The sequence below is a fragment of the Microcaecilia unicolor genome, chromosome 8 (genome assembly GCF_901765095.1).
Source record: "Microcaecilia unicolor chromosome 8, aMicUni1.1, whole genome shotgun sequence".
Taxonomy (NCBI): Eukaryota; Metazoa; Chordata; class Amphibia; order Gymnophiona; family Siphonopidae; genus Microcaecilia; species Microcaecilia unicolor.
In genome coordinates this window covers 52,871,328-52,899,302 of record NC_044038.1, presented here as the reverse complement: position 1 = coordinate 52,899,302, position 27,975 = coordinate 52,871,328, and the positions used below count along the sequence as shown (strand labels likewise).

Here is a 27,975-nt window from a genome sequence, read left to right as displayed (position 1 = left end):
ATTTCAGCAAGAATTTCATTTATAGGACATGACTTTATATAAAATAGGCTCCCAGATCCAGCAAATGCTGAATTGTACTGTTCTAACAGAGTGTACAAGAATTTTATTGTAAAAGAAAACTTTAGTATGCTGAGACTAAGGCAGTGATGCAGAGCTGACATTATAGTTGGTAGTTGGTTTGAATGTCTGGCAGTGATAAACATATAGCACCTATGGAATGTTTTGTTCCCATGATTTTTTCGCAAGATGTAAAGTAGATTCACGTCTATATTAAGCGAGATAGTAAAAGGAAATGTCTGATTTAAGGAATTAATAAAGGTTTGCTGTGGTGAGAGCAATTTAAGACTACTTTTCCACTCCCTTTTAATTCCCAAATGAAGCCAAATTGTTAAGATTGAGTCTCTAGTATAGTAGCCACTGATGAGCTGGACCATAGTCTATATACAGCCTCTGGTTTGAAAGTTCTCCCTCACTCACTGTGACGATTTTGAGCCTTTGAGTAGCCTACATCTGGTAGGATAAATGGAAGTAAGCAAGCATTTTAGAGGGCAGTTTTTTAAGCCATTTCTGTAGCTAAAACTGTGTTCTACTCCGGTAAATGGGCTATTTGAAATTTGTCATCTTTCTCTATAGATAAAAATATATGTATATGTGATGGTCCACAGTAAGCAGAGGTGTTCCTGGGATAGTTCCAAAACTACACAAAGCATTTAGCTGAAAAAAATAAATGAAACTTGCCCATAGGTATTAATGTCCTTAAATAATTTGCAAATGGGAGGTGGGGGAGAGAGAGAGATTTTGCAACAGTATGACCAGTATGAAAATTGTCCTAATTGTAAGCAGAATTCTTTTCAGGGATTTTTTTAAAAATATTTTTTATTCACACATTTCCTGCTGCTGCTTTGGGCTTCCAGCTCAATCAGAACCCATCTCTGTTGAGTTGCAGTACCATCATTCTTGGTTCTACCCCTCCTATTTTTATATGCCTTCCCAACATAGCCCAGTTGTTGCAGGCGAGGATACATAGACCACTGGTTCACTTTGGAATTCCATTAAATGGACAGAGTCTGACCATTGAGGGAATATATTTTATAAAGATATTTTTGCATATATGTAGCTCTTATAAAATTAAACAATATAAAGCATGCAACTAGGTAACCAGTACTCCAGAGATAAAACCCAATGACACAAACAAACATTTATTAAAATTAACTTTTCATATAAGTGGCTGTTTTAATGTTAAAGCTTTTAAATCTTTAATCTGATTTTGTGTTAAAATTGAGGCAAAGGACCTCAACAGCCTCAGTGTGTGTAATAAAAGGCACTCAGGCTCATGACTTCAGTTAGTTCACTACACAGATCCATTAGTGAAGCAAGTGAAATTTATGATCAATGATTTTTGCCCCTATTGAATCCTGGGAAGCACAAATTGTGGGCCTCATTGGGCATGAGTCAGAAGCTAACGCTAGTTATTAATCATTTTCATGAATGAAAATGATTTTTAAAAATTGTTTTTTAAAAAGTATATTGGTAGACAGTAATTACTAGAGGGTTTCAGACGACTGATTAAGAGGCTGCTGAAGCCTTATTCCTCAGTTATTTTATTAACTTAAAATCAGATTAAAGACTTAAACTATAACCTTTAAACTGGCGCACACTTGGAAAGTTCTCTTTTTTAAAATTTGTTCTTACAAAATTGTGCCAGACATAAAAGTGCGTGTACTGTAGGCATTGCCAGGGATTTGGTCTTGAATGGAGCATGGGCAAAGTTGCAAAGTATGTGTGTAGATTGTAAAATACCTTAATTTACGCTCGTACTTCCATAGTATACCATGAGCATATTTTACTAGTTGAACAACCCCAACTCTTCTGTAAATGTTGATCAGTTTGTTCTCACCAGGGTGCTACAGCTAACAAATAAACCTTTGAGAAAGAAAGCGAAGAAACTAGCTTTATGGCTGTTGTGGAAGGCAAAATATTTTGTTCATAACTGTTAAAGCCATATCTTGGAGCATTTATTAGTTGGCTGGAGATGTGAATTTCTTTTTATAAATATATCTATATGTGATGTGTGTGTATAATGTATCCTATGTATAAAAGAAAACAGTTGCTGTCCATACTGATTTTGTTTTGTATCATACTGTAAATTATACTATTTATTCTTTACCAAATTTTGAAAAAGGTGGTTTTTGGTTATTTAATACAATATACAGATGCCTCTGTTAATCCTCCCTTGTTTAAAATTCTAGTTGAATTTGTAAAACTGTTTTATTCTTGTGCTTAATACATACTATACTTAGCTAAGTTGTGTCCTGTTTTAGGATGTTACAAATATATTCTGTAGTATGTCGGATATCCAAAGGATTTAGAAATTTAGCAGCAGCCTGTATGTTTGTTTAATTAAGGCTTGATATACTGCCTTTACTTTAATCAAGACTAGACAGTTTACAAATATCAAAATAAAATTTAGGGAAAGGAATGCCATAATTAACAGGAAAGAATACATTCATTCATTTACTATGGGGAAGATAGTAAGGAAGGGGAAAGCAAAAGTCTATTCCCTCTAAGACTGATCACAGAACATGCTGTTAGAGCATCTGTGAATTTTACGTGACACTACATAGATAGTACTGCTGAAAATTCTTAGAGTGCCAACGTGCTGATTAGTGCAGAAATGTCCATTTTTTGCCACCCCCACATACGCCCCTTCAGCCAAAAAATAACATTTTTTAATGCACCCCCACAATAAGCCCTTTTAAGAGTGCAGTAAACATGTGGCTTGCGGGCTTCGGCGAGCTTAAATTCCTGATTCATGATCTTAGGGGCAGCCTGGAAGATCTGGGCTCAAGAGTGGAGGAAGTTGAGCAGCACCTGGAAGTACATGTGGAGAGATTGGATCAATCTGAAGCCCACATTGCTGTGCAAGTGAAACAGACAAACTGGATGGTATAGAAAACCAGGCCCATAGAAATGTGCGATTTCAGAATCCCCAAACCAGAGGGCAATGGGGATTATGGTGCTGTGGTTCAGGACATATGCAAGCAACTTTTGCTCACTGATTCAACCCCTCTGCCTCCTACAAACCTATAAAGTTAGATAGAGCACACAGAGCCGTGGGAGCTCCTTGTACTAATTACCCACATGACATCATTGTGGCTTTCCACTCCCTATGTGCTGAAGGAGTGGATACCATAATTGGCACGGAAATTGGGCACCTTGAAGTATAAAGGTACTCAGGTGGAGTTATACCAGACCTCTCCAGTCTCATTTTGCAACTGTCCTCTGACAGCCTTACATTAGTTTATAGTGTGGCCCTAAATTGTGTTTTAATGCCTTTACTGTTGTTCTCACTTCTAAGGATTTTTACTGCTGCAGTCCTCACTGCAAAGATACATGAGCAATGCATTGTGTGTAATGTAGTTTCACATGTAATGCAGTCACCCCTGCTTCTCTGTATAAAGTCTATTACTAGCGATCTATTCTCCTGCAAAGACCTCCTCCCTTTCTCAGCCAAGCTTGTCTCTTTTGTCTACCTGCTATAATTTCCTGGTCATTCTTACTATCTCTGTCCTGAGAGGTAAGCTGGGTAATGGGTATGACCTTTTCCTCCAATAGAGTACTGCCTCCTGGGACCACCCCTGCTACTTGGGTAGCCCCTATTGGTCCCTTTACTTCCTCCTCCCTTAGCTTGTATGAGCCCTTTCTTGACTTGCCCTTTGCCCTGAAACATTCTCCATCTATCTTGCTTCTGACAGCACATGTCCTGCTAAACAACTCCACCTTGTAACAAACTTGTTTTTTACCTCATTCATTCTTTCTCATAAGATATTGCATATTCCAGCCACCCAGCTCTGAACTGCTTGCATCTGTTTAACTATTCTCCCACCTCTGCAATAAAGCTCCCTCCCTTCAGATTTCTATCTCCAACCACTGATATAGCTCTCGGAATTATGGAGTCTGTTACCTTGGTGCAATACTTCTGAACATCTGACTGTGAGTAAATTATCTATATTTAATTAATAAAGTACATTTCAGAAAATAAAGAGGCTTTAGGTGTGTGCTGGTGTGCCGAGGTTATACTTCTAGGAGATTAAAGCTTCACATATATTACACTTTAAAAGGCCTAGACACATGGAGACACTATCGGGAATTTTCAAAAGAGAAGGGCGCCCATCTTCCGACACAAATCGGGAGATAGGCGTCCTTCTCTCAGGGTCGCCCAAATCGGCATAATCGAAAGCCAATTTTGGGCGTCCTCAACTGCTTTCCGTCGCAGGGATGAGCAAAGTTCACGGGGGTGTCGGCACCGTACCGAAGGCGGGACTGGGGCGTGATTAAGAGATGGGCGTCCTCGGCCGATAATGGAAAAAAGAAGGGCGTCCCTGACGAGCATTTGGCCGACTTGGTCCATTTTTTTTCACGACCAAGCCTCAACAAGGTGCCCAAACTGACCAGATGACCTCCCCTTACGCCCCCAGTGGTCAACAACCCCCTCCCACCCCCCAAAAAAAATTAAAAACATTTTTTGCCAGCCTCAAATGTCATACCCAGCTCCATCAGAGCAGTATGCAGGTCCCCGGAGCAGTTTTTAGTGGGTGCAGTACACTTTAGGCAGGCGGACCCAGGCCCATCCCCCCCTGCCTTACACTTGTGATGGTAAATGTGAGCCCTTCAGAACCCACCACAAACCCATTGTACTCGCATGTAGGTGCCCCCCTTCATCCCTAAGGGCTATGGTAGTGGTGTACAGTTGTAGGGAGTGGGTTTGGGGGTCTTGGCACACAAGGTAAGGGAGCTATGTACCTGGGAGCAATTTATGAAGTCAACTGCAGTGTCCCCTAGGGTGCCCGGTTAGTGTCCTAGCATGTCAGGGGGACCAGTGCACTACGAATGCTGGCTCCTCCCACGACCAAATGACTTGGATTTGGTCATTTTTGAGATGGGCATCCTCGGTTTCCATTATCGCCGAAAACTGGGGATGACCATCTCTAAGGTCGGTGATCTCAACTGCAGTGGTTAGGCCTGCTTCAGGAATGGTGAGACAGCAGGCCGTAACACAATTGCAGCGAAGACTAGTGCTGTCAGTGGTCACACAGTCAGGGTTCAAATGATGTCATGTCCTGCCTGTTGTCTTGTGTGCAAGGATGGTGAGCCCTTAGGTCCCGTAAGGCCCCGAGGGACCTTAAGGAACAGCCGTGCAACCCCAAGTCTTCACCCGCGGCGACCGCCGTTCACCAAGGGTTGAGCCCCCAGCTGCAGGCAGTCAACGGGACTTCAGGAACCGCAGGGTGCCAAGCTGTGGGGACAGGGACCAGGAGAGCAGAGGGCAGCTGGAGAAAGAGAACATCCGAAAACGGGCAAAGGTCAGGGCTGGCAGCAGACAACGAAGTCAAGATCCGGCAAGCGGTCGAGGCAGGCAGCGAGCAGGGAATACCAGGAACAGTCCAAGGGTCAAAACCAGAAGAACAAGGAACGCAGAGAAACACAGGAGCCACAGGAAACAGGCCTTGGGAACAGAACCTGAAGCCAAGTTCCTTAAGTACTGCTCAGGATCAGTCACCCCACCCCCGCCGGTATTGCCGACCAACCCGAGCCTGGTGTTTGACAGAGCCCTTCTGATTGGCTCTGTCCGCCCAATCCAGCACCTCAGAGGCGGAGCTCCAGACCCCCACGCCTGGGAGAGACGAGGACGCCGGCCATCGTGCCCGGGCACCGCCTTCCCCTGCAGCGCCAACCCTGCCCCCACAGCCAGCGACCGAGAGACTGACGGCCGCAATCGCCGGCCTCCGACCTCGGCCCCGAGTTGAGCGGCGGGCCTCGGCTCTCCGCCGCGGCTTCCAAATCGCCGCCCCATGCCGCGGTGGACACCGGCTCCCGCCCTCCACGGCGGAAGTGCCGGGGGGAGCCGCGGACGCGACACCTGTACTAGAAGGTGTCAACTAAGGTGAAAGGACAGTTTGATGAACCTGAAAAAAACAAAAAAAAGGATTCCAAACAATGTATCAATTAACCAGAGCCGGGCAATGAGGACCTCTATTTAGGCCTCAGTGCATAAAGGATAATAATTCACTCATTGTCTGGTCAAATCCTTAACAAAATGCCATTAGCTTAATTCTATGCTCAGATTTTATGCTTTATTCAGTTCTAGTGATAGGTAATTCAGAATAAAATGAATTGCTATTCAGGCCTATCCCAAAAGAGTATAGTCCTGTTCAAACACTTCCACATATATTCACTTCCACAGACCTTCTAACTAACTTACAGTGTACTTTCGTAGCACATAAACATGCACTCCTGCCATGTGATTATTCACAACATGTACTGTTAAACAGTTCACACAACTTGCACATTGGCAGTAAATAACTTTTGTCATATCCTCTCTCCACTGCAACTGTCCCTGACACCTTCAAGCATGCTGTAGTCACACCACTCCTCAAAAAACCATCACTTGACCCTACCTGTCCTTCCAACTACCGCCCCATTTCCCTCCCACCCTTCCTCTCCAAGATACTTGAACGTTCACAGCCGTTGCCTTGATTTCTTCTCCTCTCATGCCATTCTCGATCCACTCCAATCTGGATTTCGCCCCCTACACTCAACGGAAACGGCACTTTCAAAAGTCTGCAATGACCTGTTCCTTGCCAAATCCAAAGGTCACTACTCCATCCTTATCCTCCTCGACCTATCCGCTGCTTTTGACACTGTCAATCATAACTTACTTCTCGCCACTCTGTCCTCACTCGGGTTCCAGGGCTCTGTCCTCTCCTGGTTCTCCTCTTATTTCTCCCACCGTACCTTCAGAGTACATTGTCAGGGATCTTCCTCCACCCCCATCCCGCTTGCTGTTGGAGTTCCTCAGAGATCGGTCCTTGGACCCCTTCTTTTCTCAATCTACACCTCCTCCCTGGGTTCTCTAATCTCCTCCCATGGGTTCCAATATCATCTTTATCTCTCCACACCAGACATCACTGCAGAAACCCAGGCTAAAGTATCGGCCTGCTTAGCCGACATTGCGACCTGGATGTCCAACCGCCACTTGAAACTGAACATGGCCAAGACCAAGCTTATTGTCTTCCCTCCCAAACCCACTTGTCCTCTCCCTCCACTCTCTATCTCTGTCGATAACACCCCCATTGTCCCCGTCTCATCCGCCCGCAACCTCGGGGTCATCTTTGACTCCTCCCTCTCTTTCTCTGCGCATATCCAGCAGATAGCCAAGACCTGTCACTTCTTCCTCTATAACATCAGCAAAATTCGCCCCTTCCTGTCTGAGCACACCACCCGAACTCTCATCCATTCTCTCATTACCTCTCGCCTTGACTACTGCAACCTACTCCTCACTGGCCTCCCACTTTGCCATCTATCCCCCCTTCAGTCCATTTAAAACTCTGCTGCACGTCTTATCTTCCACCTGAACCGTACACCCATATCACCCTCTCCTCAAGTCACTTCACTGGCTTCCGATCAGGTACCGCGTACAGTTTAAGCTTCTCCTTTTAACCTACAAATGTACTCGATCTACAGCCCCTCCCTACCTCTCTACCCTCATCTCCCCTTACATTCCTACCCATAACCTCCGCTCTCAAGATAAATCCCTCCTGTCGGTACCCTTCTCCACCACCGCCAACTCCAGACTCCGCCCTTTCTGCCTCGCCTCGCCTCACCCCATGCCTGGAACAAACTCCCTGAGCCCATACGCCAAGCCCCCTCCCTGCTCATCTTCAAAGCCTTGCTAAAAGCCCACCTCTTCAATGTCGCCTTCGGCACCTAACCACCATACCTGTATTCAGGAATTCTGGCCTGCCCCTACTTGACATTTCGCCCATTAGATTGTAAGCTCCTTGGAGCAGGGACTGTCCTTTTCTTAATCTGTACAGCGCTGCGTAACCCTTATAGCGCTCTAGAAATGTTAAGTAGTAGTAGTAAACTGTCACATAGAATGACCTAAGAATGACTGGGCAATTGCTTCCATCTTCTTCACGATGTGACTCCCTACAATTCAAAACACACATTTAATCTTTATTATGGTACATTTCACCTCTCTGGATAACCAGGTTTAAGCATCTGCCTAAAATCATGAGAGAGGCACATTTTATTTATGGAAAAGAATTAGAACAAAGGATGATTTCAGCAAAGTAGGCAGTTGCCTAGAAATGTGCTATAGCAGCACAAAGCATTTTAATTCAAGGTACATTAAAAATGCTAATAACTTCTTAATCTGAACATTCAGCTGGATTCACTTGCCCTGGAGGGGGGGGGGGCAATATCTCTGGAGTCTCAATTACCCGAGGTACAGTAACACAGATATATGTTTATCACGAGCATGATGAATTAAACACATTAAGTACTTTAGTAGACAAACGGTTCCTTGCATAAATCACATTATCAAAACAAAAATCTGTAATTTGCAGATAAGAATCCATTCCCTTTCAGTGCTAGCTTCGGGAAATCCTGTTAAGAGGAACTGCACTGTCAAGGTACAGCTGATAATATGGTACAAAACTACATCACAAAGGTGAAAATTGTATCAGAAAAACAGCAAATGTAAACAAGGCAAACCCAATACAGGAGGACATTAGAATATTAACTCTTTCCTGCTACTAATCAAACATATAAATTGACTCACCTGCAAATGCGCAGTAGAGTCAGAACACTGAGAGTGCAGAAGTCCAAGCCCCACCTCCACCAGCAGTATAGCCCAATAGGGAGGAGGGCTTGGACATGGGCATGGAAATCGGAGGAGGAGGAAGCAGGGAGGGAAGGAGGGAAACAGACGCAGCGATGGAGAACTGACGACATGACGACGGCGGAAAGAGGGGCGTGACGCCGGGGGGGGGGATGGCGAAATGGCAGTGGCGGGGACGGCAGGGCACAGGCGGTCACAATCGCGGTGGATGGGAGCCCGAGGATGGAGGGTAGGGGAGAGAACAGTTGATGAACACGGGTGGATGGAGCGGATGGGAGGGGGGAGAGGTGGGTTGCTGGACGTGGGGGAAGGGCAGGGGAGAGAGCAGGGTTGGTGGACGGGGGGGAGGCCATAGGAAAACAAAAAACTAGCCTGTTGTTACGGGCTTAATGGCTAGCAACACAATAAAATGCAAGGATATACAGAAGCTCATGACAATACAAAAGTGCCCCTTCAAAGGAAAAGCACCAAGCTGTAAAAGAAAATATTAATGCAATACCACAGGGTATAAAAATTAAAAAGTCCCAATAAGCCACACAATTGCCAAACAGTTGTTGGATAGCTTAATTTGAGAAAGAGGTCCTGAAAAGCACAAATTAAAGTTTTACCATGTGAACTTGTGCGTGAAATACACACAAGGGTCAGCAGAGGGAGCAAGTCATCAACATAAGAAAGAAGAGTGACATCATCCAGCAAGGAAGGAGGAAAAAAAACTCTGCTGAATAACAGGGTAGCAGCCACAGCAGCAAGTTCCACCTGCCACACAATAGCCATGAGGTTGTAAATATTGATGATAAGTGAGCAACTGCATGGTGGAAGTAAACTGAACCAGGAAGTACCCATTTCAGGCAAGGCACATAAAACCTAAAACTTATTTCTCTGAAATCTCAGTTACCTGGGGTACAGAGCATACATAGATAGACATTTATTGTACAAATCCTAATGAGGTAGATACAGAGATTAGGCAAGAAATAGTCAGCAAGTCTTATGAATAACTTGGGAAATCGCATCCCTCCTCTGCAGTGGAGGAAAATAAATTTGGTTAAAGCAGCCGTAATTTGTACAGCTGGCTAAACCCATAAGACTTGCATAAGGTTCGTGTACCCAATCAAAAGCAAAGGAACATAGCTACAGGCAGCTGATATGTCCCTGAAGGAAAGCACAAACTAGACCTTTTTTTCACACCCACACATAGCAGAAGAACGCAGTGTCTGGGGAAAAAAAGTTCTCTCTCTTTTGCTTAGTTAGAAAAAATGTAACAATCACATTACCACTTTCAGGCTGAAAAACTTCTATTTTTCTTTCTTTAATAATTTCTTGACCATGAGGGTTATCTGAGGCAAGACATGGTCCTCTACCTCTACCTCGGTTCCCTTTAAAATTTAGAAACTATGGCTCTACATTTTCTCCTTCTTGTTGAATGCATTAATTTATAACAGTCTAATTTGCCCTTGGTATAAATTTAGTTCTAATACGAGCCAATGAGCCAGTAAATTATTTAATGCTTGGGCAAGGATAGCGTCATTACAGTTCCAATTATTTAACTTTTTGGGGTGTGGGATACCTTCTGTGGCTTTCTTTACATAATTTAGGGACTATGGATGCAAGGTTTATAAAAATTATAATAACTACACAATCCAAAAACTCAGCTAAATAGTTCCTATTGATTTTTTCCTTCTTTCCCATATAAACCTCAGAAAATGCTGTCATGCACCTTTCAGTAAATCACACAATTGGAATTCAACGTAACGTGACAGAATCAGCTGTAAAAAGAAAATCCTACCAAGGCTGCATTCTTGAAGGGAGTTTTATTTTTTTTTCTGTAAAGGAAAACAACCTCTAATTATGGAATGCAAAGTATTTGAGCTTAGTAATAATTCCAGTAATATACCCAAAAGAATTAAAGAAAAGAATGAATACTGGAACGAATGAATTGTCAACATAATAGGAATTTAAGTGACATATTTCTTTAACAAATAGATTAAAGAAAAATAAACAATATTATCCCCAGCAATGAAATTCAGGTGCTTCATATACAAAGCTTTTGGTAAAACAGGGACAGTGCAATTAATTTTTTTTTCCTTTTTACAAGATGCTAGGAAGCAGTCTTGGGCTGCTTAGGGTTAGTGATCTCATAATTTCCTATATCTTGTAATAACTTCTAACATGCTGCAACAGTTAATTTACCATCAAATCCAAACTTCTTTTTCCATTTCTTTAAATACACACAGTATCTGGATTACGTTTATGCATAAACTTAGGGTCTCCATAAAGGATCCCTTGCTTTGGAGTTCTCGTAAAACACAACATGGACATGCACACATAACAAGCTTACAACATAAATTTCTCATAGCTATGAAACTGTTGGTTTAGGAATTCCAAATTCCTACCAACTCTCTCTCTCTTTTAACATGCACACGGAGTAATTTATTTCAGTAGCCTTCTCACACGGGCTATGGTCTCGGAGTGGGTTCCAGACTTCTTTTATACTATAGCAGTCTCAGACAAAAAAAGAGTCCACACTCTCGTGGATCTCAGACCTTGGACTTCTTTTATACTATTGTAGTCCCAGAGTGAAAAGAGTCCTCACTACAAATCTCAGTTACTAATTTAAAAGACACACTAATTTAAAAAGACAAACAAGACACAACATTACCTAAGTTGGTCCCATGAGATTCGTGATACACACAAAAAAAAAAAACATCACTCTTCTAAGTCTCAGAAGACCTGGCCCCTTTTGACAGGCAATATTTGGCCTGGGGGACTTTGACTGAAAGGATTTATTCAAAATCCAAGTGCACACAAAGATGTTGGTTCCGGAGCTCGAAGGACCAAACTGTTAAAAGAATTTTATTTAACAATACTCATGAATACCATCAGACCAAGTCAGGTTTAAGCATCTTTATTTACTTGCAAGGAGACAGATCCAACTGCAGCCAGAAAGTTGTCTGACTCAAAATTTCTCCCCTCCACTCTAAGTTTTTCTACGTTCAAGGACACAGAGGAAGCTTAGTGCCTGTGTGTCTGTCAACACAATTAACATGTTACATTTCTAGGCTACTAGTCAGCTTGCCTGGCTCCCAAGCATATCTAGGCACATTCCATTCTACTTGCAATGTACAAGGTCAGAGAATCTACATTTCAGAGGGCCTACATTTATTATTTTAAAAATTGTACGAATGATTAACCCTATATTAGCAAAACATTTTTTTCTACAATCTTTAAAATAGATTTAAAAAAAGAAAAAAACTTTTTGCCCTCCAATTTTGAAGGCACTGCCTATCCAGCTGGAACAGCTTTTGACTTGTTACAGATAAACCACATATAGGCAGTCCATTATTTCTAATAATCTTGTACTTTTATTTATTTATTACATTTGTACCCCGCGCTTTCTCGCTCATTGCAGGCTCAATGCGGCTTACATAGTAACAAGAGAATACAATCTGTAGTATCTAGGGTTACCATTTTTTGTCCCCCCAAAAGGAGGACACATGCTCCGCCCCACCCCACCACACACCCCACCCCCTTTCTACATAGCCAATCTTTTATGAAATAAAAAAAAATGTACATCTTTATTTTTTCCACCTTCAATTTTTCATTTGCCTCTCCTTATTTCCTGCCCGGTACTATAAGGAACAAATTCCTGCGCATGTACAAATGAATTTTCCCACCCCAGCAGGCCCAATCAGTCAATCAGCGAGCGCATGCACTACGGCTCAAACAAGTTGCCATAACAACATAAAACTTTACACCTAGTGAATGCACTGTCTTTAACAGGTGGCTTCGCAATTTCAGAAATACCATAACGTTTCCCATCTATTGGTATAAACTTGACAAGCAGCGTGCACTAGACCTTTTGAAGTCTGATGTCACGCGCTAGGGTTGCCCGGATACTCCAGCTTCTCAGACTGTCCTTATGCACAGAACATCGCTCGGTTAACGGGAAAAAGAAGGGCAACCTAAGAGCCGCTTTTAAGCCCAAGTCGAAAGCAGTATCGCCCACATCACAGCCTAAATGCTTTGCTCCCCGCCCGCTACTTACTGCTTCCTGTGTTTGATATGCTGTCTTTATCGACTGATAGGACAGTTCCATAGAGAACCTGAGAACGAGCATTGCAACACTACAACAGCTACAGTTTAATTTACATAATCATTATGCTCCTGTGGGATAAAAAGGCGTTCACTGTCACCGGTTGGATCTAAGCTATAGATTGCCGATTACTAAAACCAATCACTGCTTAGAATTGCAGACCGTCATATAGACGCTAACCAATCAAGATTTTGGAGGAGCGGGGATAAAACTTATTGTGTGTGGCTTTGGTAGTGGTAGTAGGCACTTGAGGGTTGTAAAGTAACATTTATTTCACTTGTCAGCGTCCTGGACTTTTTTTTTTCTTCTTTCTCAGATCGAGTGGAAGTTCTAAACTCAATACAAATCGCACCCTGTTTCGTTTTTAGAATCCTACTAAGAAGCAACAGGCTACTTCAAAAAGGCAAGATATCATCCCCAGCAGTTGCTAACTTGTCAATCGTGGGAGACCCATGGCGCCGCCCGCCCGCCCGCTTGTCCAAAAATCCGGACAAATGAGCAGGCAGCCAAAACCCCCTGGACGCCCCGGACATGTCCTCAAAAAGAGGACATGTCTGGGGAAATCCGGATGTATGGTAACCCTACGTAGTATCAGAATCAACAAAAGAGGTATGTGATAGGACAAATGAATAAGGAGTAAATGGAATAGAAGAGATGTGAAAGAATAGGGATAGGTAAGGAGGTGGGGCGATAAAGGAGAAGTTGGGAAGAGCATGGAGGGTAAGAAGGTTGGTAGGTAACCAGCCACATGTACCCGGTTACCTTTTTTCTTGGCTACACGTAGCCTGTTAGAGAATCTAGATTATAACGGGCCACATGTAGCCAGCTAGATTGTAACCAGCTACCGGAAGCCGGGTAAAAGGCAACTAGCTACATGTGGCTGGTTAGAAGGTGGTCACCTATGTGTGGCCGGTTAGAGGGAAATGCTACCAACAAACGCTTCCTCCTTTCTATTCCCTTATGTGTCTGTCACACATGCACCTTATTATACCATAATATCACTCTGTATTTGTTATACCGGAAGGCGATCGCCTCACGCTACTATGTAAGCCACATTGAGCCTACAAATAGGTGGGAAAATGTGGGATACAAATGCAACAAATAAATAAATAAACAATAAAGAACAACGAGAATGCAGCAGCAGCTCATAGGTTTGCTTGCTTTGTTTTGAGTGTACTGGATGACGGCTGCATGGGGTGGAAACAGAGATTAACCTAATTGGTTTCAACAAGGAGGTTTAATAGGCTTTTCCAGTTCTAGCCCCTTCTGCATTTCAAGCCTCATTCTGGGGCTCCAATAGATTATATTGTCGTTTTCCAAGGCCATTCTTGGGCTCAAATAGAAGAGAATGTTGTTGGTGGATCACGTGACATCGTCGTCATCAAGTACGTAACGGAAAGGGGGGGAGCAGAACGAGGGCCCGGCTGGCCAGCTAAGCAGCGCAGCAGTACACTGTAGTACCCACACGTGGAGGAAGAGGCAGAGCACATAGGTGAGCAAGATGGGGATATCGCTGTTTTTAGGCTGGGGAATTTTAACGCTATCTGGCAACCCATTCACAAATCGTACTTTGTCGCTGCTTGTTTTTTTATTTTTGTTCCCATGAAAATGTAGATCTCTCATGACACAGCTCGTCTTCGGACTTTGGCTAGTACAAAATCGCATCTTCACAGAGCTTCCCCATAGATGTTTGTAAGCGGGTATTCTTGCATACTTTTAGTGATCCGATATTGCCTCATTGTCTGCCAACTCCCAAATTATCTCCAGTTTCGGACTTGATGTTGCGCTCTCCTCTGCGTTGACGCAACTTCCTGTGTCTGGCAGGCGGGATATAGAGGGAGAAGTTGGTGTTGTATCATGTGGACACAGGGCACCGTTGAAGGAAAGCTGTTGGGTTGTTAGTGGGCGACCCTCAGGTTACGTATGAACTTGAGGGGTGGGGGTTAAGGGGGAGGTGCCATATCGCATACAAAATGGAGAGGGGAAGATAAAAGGGAGAGAACATGCTCTTTTAGTAAAGCTTAAGTACACTGTTTGGGTTCGGGTAAAACGTGGATCCTGTGCACCTCGCGGATCTAAAACACACGATCTTAAAAATCTTTGTGGTGCCGGTTGTGTACTTGGCATCTGAGGGTGCCTGCGCCCGTGAGAGAATGACAGCAGTCCCGGCACCTAAACAAGGAGGTTTTTGATAATGGGAGACAACATGTCGTGATCGTGAGCCTTTGTGGCTCTTTGGGGGGGGGGGGGGGGGGCTGTAAGTAGTAGACGCCGGGACAGATCTGGCTGCTAAAGACCAGTGCGTTTTAGATCCTCGGGGGTCCATAGGATCCACGTTTTACCCGAACCTACCCAGTTTCAAGAATAGGCAGCACTACAAATATTACAAGGGGCCCTAGAACACTAATATACCTACTACTGGGAAAACAAGTGGGACTGCTACAAACAATACCATAGCTTGGTCTCACACAATGTACAGACACAATTCCTAGCTAACTACAGATCAAGGGGGTCACAAATTAGAAATATAAAGACATAAAGTCAAACTAGGCATAAACAGCTTAGCAAAAAAAATATGTTTCCTGTTCAACTGAACAAAACGCAAAGACATCTATATTTGTAACACTAGGGGGCGCTGTGCTTATGACAACACAAAAGCCACCAGACACAATATGCGGTATATCGCTTTTATTGGTGATACATATGTGAACACATACACCAAGATACTTACAGCACCCGCAATTCAGTCAGCATCTGGGAAGACCACCAGGGAAGCACTAGCTCTTCCTCAGAGATTGCAGGGAAATACCCTTCACTGAACAAGGCGTCCCTATGTTCAGGCAAGCTTCTAAAGAAGGTCCCGTGCTCCCCCCTCTTTTATAGTGTGAAACAAAGGTGCCTTTCCCAGACTTGCACAAGCTGGCATCCCTTAAACAACCAGCCTGTTTCCCATAACAGAGAATAACTCCCCCAGACTTGCACAGGTTGAAGGTGCCTTTCCCAGATGTGCTGGCATCCCTTAAACAACCACCATAACAGAGAATAACTCCCCCAGACCTGCACAGGTTGAAGGTGCCTTTCCCAGAGGTGCTGGCATCCCTTAAACAACTAGCCTGTTTCCCATAACAGAGAATATCAACACATAATTACAGCCAAAACATTCCACTCATTCCATCCCCAGCTGACCTTCAATCCCATGTATTACAATATTGCATATTTCTCAAAGCTAACATTCCACCTAATACATTTAAAATAACACTTTTTCCAAGCATATTGGTCCCAGTTTTTCTGCTTTGTCTTTTGCTAGCTTTCCAGGGGGTGCTATCCTTTTTCTCCACTTTCTTCCTCCACTTTTTCTCCTATCATCTTCCGCACCCTTACTTCATCCACCTCTGATGTATTTCTTCTCTTCTGTCTGCCTACTCTCTTCAGTCCTCCACTTTTCACTTACTATCATGTTTCCATCTCCTTGTTTCAGTCCTTCCATGGCCTTCTCTTCCCTTCTTTCATCCACTCCCCAATTACATTTCTACCCTCTGTACTCGCCATCCTCCTCTCCCTCATCTCCTTGAGAAACCCCCATGGTCTCTCCCTCATGATTCCACCATGCCAAGCATCTCCTTGTCCCACTGTTCCTCTGCCCTTATAGTCCTAATATTTCCCTGCCCCCCCCCCCCCCCACCAAAAAAAAAGTATAGATTATATGTTCAGAGCAGCCTGGCAGTAAGATGTAGCTAGACAAATCTTGATATGTTGTGCTCCTTCCCAGGTTGTGTATGTGGCAAACTGTGCACTAGAGATGGAAGCCCACTAAGTGTAGTTTACCACCCACACAACCTAGGAAGGCTTGTGTAGCTGCATCTTCTGCAGGGCCAGTATCATGTCCTGCATCACTTTTCCTCTCTGCCCTCCCCTCACTTTTTTTTCTGTTAAGTTTTTACATATTCTACTGGTAGGATGTCTGTATAGCTTTTTGTAACTGTTGACATTTGTTCTCTTGATTCTTGTTTTGAAGTGAGGGACATGAACATTTGAGTTTGGAATTACAATTTCTGCTCTTGTATATCCCATTATATTCTAGTCAACAGGACAGCTTCTGGTTCTGAGGTGTGAGTTTCTAAAGTGTGGGAAACACATTGCTTGCCTTTTTGTGGTGCTTTATATATTGCAGCATAATTACCTTGTTGAAATGAGAAACTTTCTTCCACAGGCCCAGGAAGTCTGATAACTGTACATTTAACTTCTAAAGCAATGCTTATTGTGTACCATACATTGTGTTTCAGCAGGGTTCTGAAACCCCCTGGAGGAGGTTCCAGCAGTCTATTTGGGAGTCCTCAAGACGACCTACCACTTATCAAATCACATAAGATGGCATCCAACATCTTTGGCTCACCAGTAGAACCTCAGAATGTACCCAAGAGATCAAATCCTCCAGGTAATTGGGAAGGAATATGACGTGTACTTCGTAAATCAGAAGAAAATTACTTTAAACATAGGTTACATATGGCCTCTCTTGCTTTTCAGGCTTACATGTTTAAATCGACTAACCTTTTAAAGAATATTTGTTCACCCCTCTTCAGCTTGACTTCTGTGCAATTGCCCAATTTGCCAACATTGCAGTGGCCCTGCTCCAAAGTCATGTAAGATAAAGCAGATGTAATGCTGTGTTCTGGAAAATTAATGTAGACTTTTAGATAGCTGTGATGCAGCATGCCACTTAGATATTTGTGACTTTTTTTTGTCTTTCAATGAAAAAAAAAATGTTGACCATACTGATAAATGCTAAAATATAGTTAATTTCCCAAACTTCATCTATTTTATTTATTTGGATTTTGCTTACACCTTTTTCAGTAGTAGCTCAAGGTGAGTTACATTCAGGTACTCTGTATATTTCTCTGTCCCAGGAGGACTCACAATCTAATTTTGTACCTGAGGCAGTGGAGGGTTAAGTGATTTGCCTAAAATCACAAGGAGCAGCGATGGGATTTGAACTGGCACCTCTGGATATCAAGACTGGTGCTTTAACCACTAGCAAGCTCATTTTCAAAGCACTTAGCCTCCCAAAGTTCCATAGAAACCTATGGAACTTAGCCTCCCAAAGTGCTTTGAAAATATGCCTCTAGGTCACTCCACTCCATTATCACAACTCTTTTATTCTTAATCATGGTTCTGAATGGTTTTGTTTTTCTAGGTCTTCCTCGTGCTTCTTTGGAAGTGTCCTGTTGGCTACTCTACTCCCTTATCACTGCTTTGTTTTCTCTCCACCACCATATCTTAATTCATGAATGCTTATTACACCTACACGTTTGGTATTAGAAAATAATATGGTACACACTATCCCAATTTGTTCGATCGATGAAATGACTCCAATTAAACAATCTGGGGTATGTTTACTAAGGTGCGTTAGCGTTTCTAACATGCCCTTAAATTTAAGACGGGTTAAACCATTTTTGCATGTTAAAAATGCTAACTTGCCCATAGCGCACCTTAGTAAACATGGGCGTTTGTTTCTTATTCTGTAGTAATTGCTACCATTGATGCATGTAATCACCTTAAAACATACCACCTCTTTTTTTCAATTTTTTTATGATTTACCCATATGGCAGAATTTCAAGATTCTCATTGGTAATGCCCCTGTTGATTTAGCACAATTGGCATACTAATAATATTTGGTTAATTTCTCAATTAATGACAGAATTAAAATTCTCTCCATTGCAGAGTGATTTTTGTCTGTCTGACTCGCATTTTTTTTTTAACTGGTACTCTTTTTACATCAGGCTTTGAAAGGTTCAGGATTGGAATTAAAGAATTTTATCCTCAACTCTTGAGTCTTAAATGCTTAACCAATACATAAACATTCTATATCTTTATTTTATAATGTTTTTTTCAGTCTTCATAAGAATTTGTTTATCATTTCCCCAAACCTTTTGGAAGGACATATGTGAATACTTGTGTGACAATCAGTGGTCCCTTTTTTTTTTTTTTGGCTATATGGTCCTAAACCACCTCTTTCTTCAGTTACATGGAGCAGAGGAGGTTGAAGCTGGTTCAATAGACTTGTCTTCTCGGTCAAGGCAGGCCAGAGTCTGGGACTATATCCAGGTTCTGGGGTCAATGACGGCAGTGTGCAAGTGGTGCCATGGGCAAGGGATCATATGCTGCCAGTACAGGGATCTCTTCTCAGCCGCTGGACTCCAGTGTCACAGAAGTATGCCTTTCATCCTCCTTGGACGCTTGGTACTAAACGGAGTATGTAGTGGTTGTCACCCAGGAATTTGACGGTCGGAGCTCCCTTTCCAATAACACAATGGGAGGAGGTGACAATGAATGTCAGCAAGTCAGGTTGTGGAGCTTATTACAAGTTCAGTCTGGCACAGGGCATCTGGACGGAACAGGAGTCTTAGTGATTGATTAAATCACTTGGAGCTCAGGGCAGTGCACAATGCCTTAAGTGACTGCTTTCTGTCAGGGGCCCTGGTCTGAGTTTTCTCTGAGAAAGCGACGTCGGTGGCTTTGTTTTTGTTGAACAGATAAATAAAAATACATTAAATCAAACAAATACGTAAGTAGTTCAACATTTTTTTTTATAATTTGCATTCTCACCCTCACCCATCCCTGTAGTTAAATCTTCTTGTTAATTAGGTGCAAATCTTGTTTGTTATATTATCCATAGATAAACAGCTGAACTGATGAAGACATATAAATGCATGTGATGCCGTCAAACTAGAACCCCTCCAGAACTGAGCAAAAGAAAGTAGTGGGCTTTGATTCTGATAGCCCGCCATAAGAGAACATGGAACAACCCCATGACCCCCACTTAAACCAAGTGAAGTTACCCAAGTGGAATTTATCAAAGAATCATCATACCCACAGGAGGCAATAGTATACATAATATCTGAACACAAATTATCAGCATCAAAAACAGAGTAAAAAAAACCCTTAACCAATATACTTTACCTCCCACTATGCCTGTAAACCTCCAAGAAGGTACTGCCTATCATCACTCACCCTATCTTGTTCAAAGAGAAAACTTCCAATCCTAGAGGAATACCAAATGTGTGTCCCTAAATGTTTAAAACTAAACTCTGAGTCCTGGGTACTAACAGAGAAAGGTAACCACTCCATACCAAAGGAAATGCTCTTTGTCGCTTTAAAGTATAGACTCCCAAAACAATAAAGAATGAAATCTATAGTGTCAATACCAGAAGGAAGGGGCCTCCATCTGTAACCAATGATTAACAATGGTTTTTTGTTTGTTTTTTTTGCCAACAATATATGCCTTACCCAATAAAAACTTTACCCCTCCTTCCCTAGATACCATAAGCCTCTGTCTTTTTGATGGTTTTATATCAGCAAGCAAGGCGGGACCCACTTTCCTACAGATGGTGGTAGAGGCAGCCTCCCTTATGAAGTGGTAGGATAAAAATCTTTTCTACTTGTCAGCAACTTCCATCATGGGATCCTTGAATATGGAGGCAGACTTTCTCATCAGTCACTCCTTGGACCCAGGAGAATGGGAACTATCTAGCCAGGGGATTCAGCTGATAATGGACTGATGGGTTTTCCACTTCTGGACTTGATGGTGACAAAAAGGAATGCTAAAGTGCCCAAGTTCTTTCAGCTGATAGAAAGAATAGAGATTATGCCTACTGCATCCCTGACCAGAGATGCATCTACTGTATGTCTTCCTTCCTTGGCTCATGATAGGCCATATGTTCAAAAGGATCGTATTGCACCAGTGTCAAATAATTCTTGAGCTCCAGATTGGCTGTGGTATACAGACCTGATTCAACTGCTGCTTTTAACGCCTAACCCTTATTCACTTGTTCAGTACCTATTTTTTTTATCATTCTCACCTTTAGTAATTCCCTTATCCCTTATTTGTCCTGTTGTCTTAATTAGATTGTAAACTCTGTTGAACAGGGACTGTCTCTTCATGTCAAGTGTACTGCGCTGCGTGCGTCTAGTAGCGCTATAGAAATAAGTAGTAGTAGTGAATGGGGGTCCTCTCCATCTTCCGCAGGTTCATAGCCTACTGAAGCAAGGTCAGGTGCTCATGATGAATCTATGCCTGTTTTGGTCTTATGAGTTGGACTTTTGAAAGGGCTCAGTTGAGACGAAAAGGTTATTCTGATTAAGTCATTGCTATCTTTCTTCAGGCTCAAATACTGTACATCCATGGGTCATGTGACGGTATGGAGGACATTCGAGGGCTGGTGTTCTAAGTGCAGACTTTCTCCCTTCTCTGCTTGGATCGCACAAATCTTAGCATTTCTCCAGGCAGGTCTTCAGAAAGGATTGGCGTTTGGCTTCTCTAAAAGTTCATATTGCAGCTTTGGCCTGTTTGAGGGCCAATTTACAGAAGCCATCTCTTGTGGCTCACCCAGATATTGCTTGATTTCTTGCAGGGAACGGGCTACTTGTGGCCTCCATTTTGTACGCCATGTCCACAGTGGCAATGTACATGTCTTAAATATTTATAATTTTTATCTTAATGTCACTTTTGCATATTATCCTCTGTACCATGTATGAGATATGTTTTTATATACGTTGTATTCTTGTTTTAGACCCCTGAAGAAGGCCTCTTTGGCTGAAACACGGACCATGTAGGGTTTTAATAAACAAATTGGGCTTTTTTACATCTGTGATTTTAGTTTGGTCTTTCTGGACATCTTCTGTTTTTGTTGTTTTCTTGTGTTTTTTTACGGGAGATTTGGACTCTTTGTTGTAGTGAAATAATGGGTCAGATAATGACATCTTGCATGGTGCTTTCTGCATCTCTTGTTCTCTACAAGTTGTCCAGAGATGAGAGGTCCACACTTGTTTGGTTGTCTGGTTAGTGTTAGGTTAGTGAGTTGTTTAAGGTTGTGTTTATTCTGCATTAGTGTTTACTTAGGCAAGGAGTAAGAATAGAGGAGCTGGATTGGATCCAAAAAGATGTCTCTGGTTCAGTTTTCAGTTCTCTATCACCACCTGCTGGTTCATGAACACAGGTATCCCACAGGTTCTGAACTAGTGTAAAGAAAATTATTGGATAAGACCTAATTTCTCCTTTAAAAAAAAAAATATATATATATAAAGCAAAATATGAAACTTTGCCTATACTTCAAGTTTCACATTTGAGATCTGTATTTAGGGAAGATGGCAAGTTCACAAACGAATTATTGTAGATCTCCACCATGTACTGCATGAATATGCTCTGCATGCAAATTCTACAAATGTAACATAATGGCTTGACATCAGTCCCTAGGTTGGCTGCCACCTGGGGTGGATCGCCACTGTGCACCTCCACACCCCCCCTCCCCCCAAGCACATTGCTCTTACCTCCTGTGGCGGGGGGTGCAGGGAGCAGTCGCATGACTTTTGGCTCCTCTGGTTCCCTGCCCCGGAACAAGAAGTAACATTGGAGGGAGCAGGGAACCGGCGGAGCCGACAGCTGCACAGCGCACCCTTTGCAGCGTGCACCTGGGGTGGACCACCTTGCCCTTGGTATGCCAGTGCCTGACATTAACGCCGTAATAAATGGAAGCCTAGCTTTGAGCTCTAAAACCATCTCAGCTTCCCCTTTTAATATCTTCACAGAATATAGTTCCTATAATATCTTGGAGCCAGAGCACAGAAATTTGAAAATATACACATCCTGCTTTTCTAAGAAGGAGCTGAATTCAGATTTGTTTTCCAAAAATAAGCAGTAAATGACAGATATGGCATTTTGTTTCACTTTTCAAGGCACACCTAGGCAGTTGGGTTTTCAGAATATCCACAATGAATATGCATGAAAGAACTACGTGCACTTCCTTATTAGTATGGAAATAGGTCTCATGCATATTTATCATGGTTATCCTAAGACCCCAACTAGTTGAATGTGCCCTGAGGAAAGGGTTGACAATCAATGCCTCAGGAGAAAAGAGCTCAGTTCATTTACACTGATGTAGATAAATATTGAATCTAACGGCATCATGATGGAAAATGAATAAAAGAAGAAATTCAGTTTGGTTAGAATTGCAAGACTACATGCTGACATCTTACTTAGCAAGCCACTGACAGTCAAACAACTTAACAAATGCTTTTGTGATACCTGTTTTTTTGCATGCATTAACGTGGTTGCTATGTTAATCCCCACAGGTATATGGAAATAGTGAACAAGCTGTAGGTAGTACTTTATTGGTCTGACATAGATTCATGAGTTCTAGTAATGTATGAAGTTGAAAAATTTTATTCCTGCAGCATCATAATCTTTACTCAATTTCCTTCTTACCCAGTGTTTTCCAGAAGGGTAACTGAATAGTGGCAATTTTGGGGTTCTCATTTGATTTTTCAGTGTATAGACATGTAGATAGATCTTTTGAACAGAGTTGAGCACTTAACAGAGGTACCTGAAGGACCTCTGTATCCAGTTAATTAGTCTACCTGTAGTAAGAATCTGAATTGAAATGTGATTGGGATGTCCTAATTCTACCTCCCTGCTGTTTTCAGATTCTGGAATGTATGGGTTCCCTTTCAGCAGTGTCAAAGATGAAGGTTTTTCTAAAAAAGAAAAGCAGATGGGCTAATGCAGTTTGAGTTATAAAGAGCTGTTTTGTTCAGTTGCATGCATGCGTTCCTATTCAGTTGCTGGAAAAAATGGCCAGGAAGTGAGTCCTGTGCCTATATCTCTACTTTCATGGTGGGTATAATTTAATTTCATAACACATGAGCTTATTCTCCATGCACTGTGTGAGCAGATTTGGTGTTGGCTTCCTTTTGAAGTTGCTTTGCCATTAGTTGCCAAACTTGAAGCTAAAATTACTGCTAAGAATAAATGGTATATTTTTTGTATTCTTGGTAATTAGAGAAATCTGCGTGTGTGTTTTTGTTTTGGGTTTTTTTTTGTGTGTGTGTTTTTTTTTTTTAAATTGCTTTCAAGTAGCATTGCTGTCTATTTCAGGAGGAAAAGAAAGCGGTATCTTTCAGGAACCTGATCCTGTACATATTCGTAAGCGCACTAATCCTCCTGGTGGAAAGACTAGCAACATTTTTGGAGACACAGAATGTGGTGCAGCCACAGTCCGACCACACCCGAATAAACCCAAGGTATATTAGCAACACTTCAGTTATGGCAATGAATAAAAACAAGTGTGCTTAATTTTCTGTTTCATTATACATACAAATTACTTTTGTGGTGGCACTATGTGAAGGATCATATGAATAGCCATACCGGGTCAGACCAATGATCCATCTAGCCTAGTATTCTGTTTCTAACAGTGGCCAATCCAGGTCACAAGTACCTGGCAGAATCCCAAATAGTAACAAGATTCCATGCTACTAATCCCAGGGCAAGCAGTGTGTTCCCCATGTCTCTCAATAGCAAACGATGGATTTTTCCTCCAGGAACTTGTCCAAACTTTTTTAACCAGATATAGGATTGGAGTTCAGGATAGCTGGGGCTGCAATGTTCGGAACTAATATTTGCCAAATTCTGGGTGCATGCATATTGAGCTCGGGCAGGAGCTGTAGTGTGATGCCAAGCCATGGACTGTTGTGGCAATAACTAGAGGGAGATTCTTTTTTTTTTTTTTTTCTTAAAGAAAAATGGAGGGAGGGGAGCTGGACTATTTAATTGATGGCTTTTTGAGACAATAGTTTCTAGATCTACTGCTGCTGGAAGCCCAAAGAAAGTAGGATAAGCCAAACTAAAAAAAAAAAAAAGCAACCAGTAACACTAGTGGAAACTATTATAAAGAATAAAATTACAGAACACATAGACAGACATGGTTTAATGGGACAGAGTCAGCATGGGTTCAGCTAAGGGAAGTCTTGCCTCACCAATTTGCTTCATTTCTTTGAAGGCGTGGAAAAACGTGGATAAAGGTGAGCTTTTGATAAAGTTCCTCACAAGAAACTCCTGAGAAAATTAGTCATGGGATAGGAGGCAAGGTTCTGGTGTGGATTAGAATTAGTTATTAGACAGAAAACAGAGGGTAGGGTTAAATGGTCATTTTTCTCAATGGAGAAGGTTGAACAGTGGAGTGCCGCAGGGATCTATATTGGGACAGATGCTATTTAACACTTATAAATGATATGGAAATTGGAATGACGAGCGAGGTGACTAAATCTGCAGATAATATAAAATTATTCAAGGTTGTTAAAACAAGTGCGAATTGTGAAGTATTGCATGGAAGACTGGGCATCCAAATGGCAGATGAAATTTTAACGTGGAAAAATGCAAGGTTGATGCACATTGGAAAGAATAATCTGAATCGTTACCTGATGCTAGGTCCCACCTTGGGGGTCAGCACTTGAGAAAAAGATCTAGGTGGCATTATAGATAATAATATGCTGAAATCTTCTGCTCAGTGTGCAGAGGCAGCCCAAAAAAAAGCAAGCAGGATGCTAGGAATTATTAGGAAAGGGATGGTGAATAAGACCGAAAATACTATGACTTTGTTTCGCTCCATGGTGCGACCGCACCTTGAGTATTGTGTTCAGTTCTGGTTGCCATTTCTCAGAAAAGATATTTCAGAATTAGAAAAGGTTCAAAGAAGAGCAACCAAAATGATAAAGGGGGTGGACCTCCTCTCGTATGAGGAAAGGCTAAAGAGGTTAGGGCTCTTCAGCTTGGAAAAGAGATGGATGAGGGGAGGTATAATTGAGATCTATAAAATCCTGAGGGAACAAGTAGAAGTAAATCGTTTTTACGCGTTCCAAAAGTACAAAGACTAGGGGACACTTGACGTTACATGGCAATACTTCTAAAACAAATAGGAGTAAATGTTTTTTCAGTCAACGAATAAGCTCTGGAACTCTTTGCCAGAGGGTGTAGTAACGGCGGTTAGCGTATCTGGGCTTTAAAGGTTTGGACAAATTCCTGGAGGAAAAGTCCATAGTCTGCTGTTGAAACAGACATGGGGAAGCAATTGCTTGCCCCAGGATTGGTAGCATGGAATGTTGCTGCTAATTGGGTTTCTTCCAGGTACTTGTGACCTGACTTGGCCACTGTTTGGAAAACAGGATACTGGGCTTGATGGACCATTGGTCTGACCCAGTATGGCTACACTTAATGTCTTCAAAATCCTAGTTTCCTTTATTAGGCTTTAATTACAATTTCTTTAAAAAAAAAAAAAAACTCAAAATCACCCAAGGTGATGTTACAGCAAGAACAATTTGGACATAGGCATTGGACCATTTGAGCTGTAAAAATATTCAAATAGATATTATGGCGTAGTAAGCTGCTTACAATGTTGACACGATGCCCAGGAAAACTCTTAATAGAAAAGGGTGTAAGCAGAGGGTACTCTTATGTGTCTGTAGGCTCCACAGTGGATAGACAGTGGTTAGTGCTTAATAATTTGTGCTTAGCCTTTTAGTTGTGCTATGTCTTTGTAGCCTACTGTTGAGGAAAACCCTTTTGTTTCATATAAACATAAGTTGTTGTTTTTTCCCTTTTTGGCAAAAAAATCTTCAGGAGTTGAATTATTGTAATGTGTGACCATCTCAGTGTCTTCCTGTGCACTTATATAGAATACATATCTGCTGTTATGTTTCTAAGGACCAAATGACCCATCCAGTCTGCCCATCCTCGGTAACCACTAACTCCTCCTTTTCAGACAGTCCTTGTCTCCACAACCTCTACCAGCAGGCCAATCCACATGTTCACCATCCTTTCTGTGAAAGAATATTTTCTTAGGTTATTCATGGGCCTGTTTCCTCTTCTTCATCCTTTGCCCTCTCATTCCAGAGTTTTCCTTCATTTGAAAAGGACTCACCTCTTGTACATTAATGCCATAAAGGTATTTAAACATCTCTATTATATCCCCTCTCCTGACTTTCTTCTAGAGTATACATGTTCAGATGTATAAGCCTGTCCCTATATACTTTTGGGACAAGACCATTGACCGATTTTGTATCCACCCTCTGGACTGATGCATGCGGCCTTTACCACGGGAATGCAGCCAGGACAGTTTCTCGTGTTGGGTCTGGTGGAGGCAGGAACTTCGTGGCATGTGATAGATTTCTGGGGCCGATGCTGCCCTGTGTTTCCCAGAATTTGTGCTTTTAATGCACAAAACCTTTTTGTTGAAGTGCATAGGGGAATCTATGGTCCTGTCCGTGTAGGGGTCCCTGGCCATCCTTCCTCCTTTTTTTTTGCCTAAGAGACCAGAGTGGAGGCCCCCGGGCCATAGATGATGCAGTTGGGCCACCTGTCAGGGGACTCCCTTCAGGTTGCCTCTGATGCACTTGAGGAGGGGGAAATTGCCGCCAAAGGACGGGGACGACCCACAGCAGAGCGCCTGTTCTAGAAGGAAGAATTACCCTCCCTCGTTGTCCAGATGCTGGAGGTGTTGAACCTTCCCCCCCCCCCCCCCCCAACTCAGTTCCCACAGCATCTTCTACCCCTTCCATTATGTCAGGGTCCAAGAGTCCCTCAAAGTCCCTCCATCTTCATGAGGCCATGAAAGTCCTCATTTTTGCACAGTGGGATGCACCAGATACTTGCCTACGAGTGACATGGGCTATGGCACGCCTTTACCTCCTGTGTTCAGAGGACTCGTAATACCTGCATATGCTGACTGAGGACTCCTGTATGCTGACTGTGGACTCCTTGATTATGGCAGTCATTAAAATAACCACTCTGTCAGTGGAACGGGTGCAGCTCTTAAGGACCCACAGGATCAGAAATTGGAGTCTTCCATTAAGATGGCATTTGAGGTGGCGACCTTATGCCTCCAGGCATCTGTATGCGGGTCCTGTGTGGCACATGCTTTTCGCTCGTGGGTCCAGAAGTTGTCCGCTACGGATGAGCGTATTGAATCCCTGTCTGCTGTGGAATCTGGCCTGGTGTATCTGACAGACCTGCTTTGATATTCTTCAGTAATCAGCCAAGGAGATATCCCTAGCGTTGACTGCCTGTCGTTGGATTTGGTTGAGACATTGGGCAGCAGATGTGGCCTTGGCTGGGTTACCCTTTTGAGGTAAGCTGCTCTTTGGGTCCCCCAGAGCCTTAACATAGCTTCTCTAGGTCTTCCCCAAAGGCCAATGTCTGCTGGAGGATAGGAGTAGGATGAGCTTCTCCTCGAGGCAGCACTGCTCCTGTTTCAGGGAAGCCAAGCATTATCAGCCCGCATCCTTTCAGAGGCCTCGCAACGGCGGTCACATATGTCAATAGGCAAGGGGGGCACACTGAGTGCTCCGCTCGCGAAGGAAGCATCACTTCTGGGCG

The 27,975-nt window shown here is 42.7% G+C and overlaps 1 protein-coding gene across 3 annotated transcripts in view; it reads left to right on the top strand.

Annotated features, from left to right (window-relative positions):
- The first annotated feature begins 14,183 nt into the window (after positions 1–14,183).
- Positions 14,184–27,975, top strand: part of JPT2 (Jupiter microtubule associated homolog 2) — a 28,553-nt gene continuing 14,761 nt past the window's right edge. Inside the window, exons 1-3 of one of the 3 annotated variants that reach the window (XM_030213496.1) lie at positions 14,184–14,268; positions 17,063–17,211; positions 23,704–23,849. In XM_030213496.1, coding sequence (XP_030069356.1) covers positions 17,145–17,211; positions 23,704–23,849 — 213 coding nt within the window. In that variant the 5' untranslated portion in view covers positions 14,184–14,268; positions 17,063–17,144. Of the gene's footprint in view, positions 14,269–14,670; positions 14,693–17,059; positions 17,212–23,703; positions 23,850–27,975 lie in introns of those variants that run through there. The other 2 variants (XM_030213495.1, XM_030213497.1) reach the window with 2 other exon arrangements.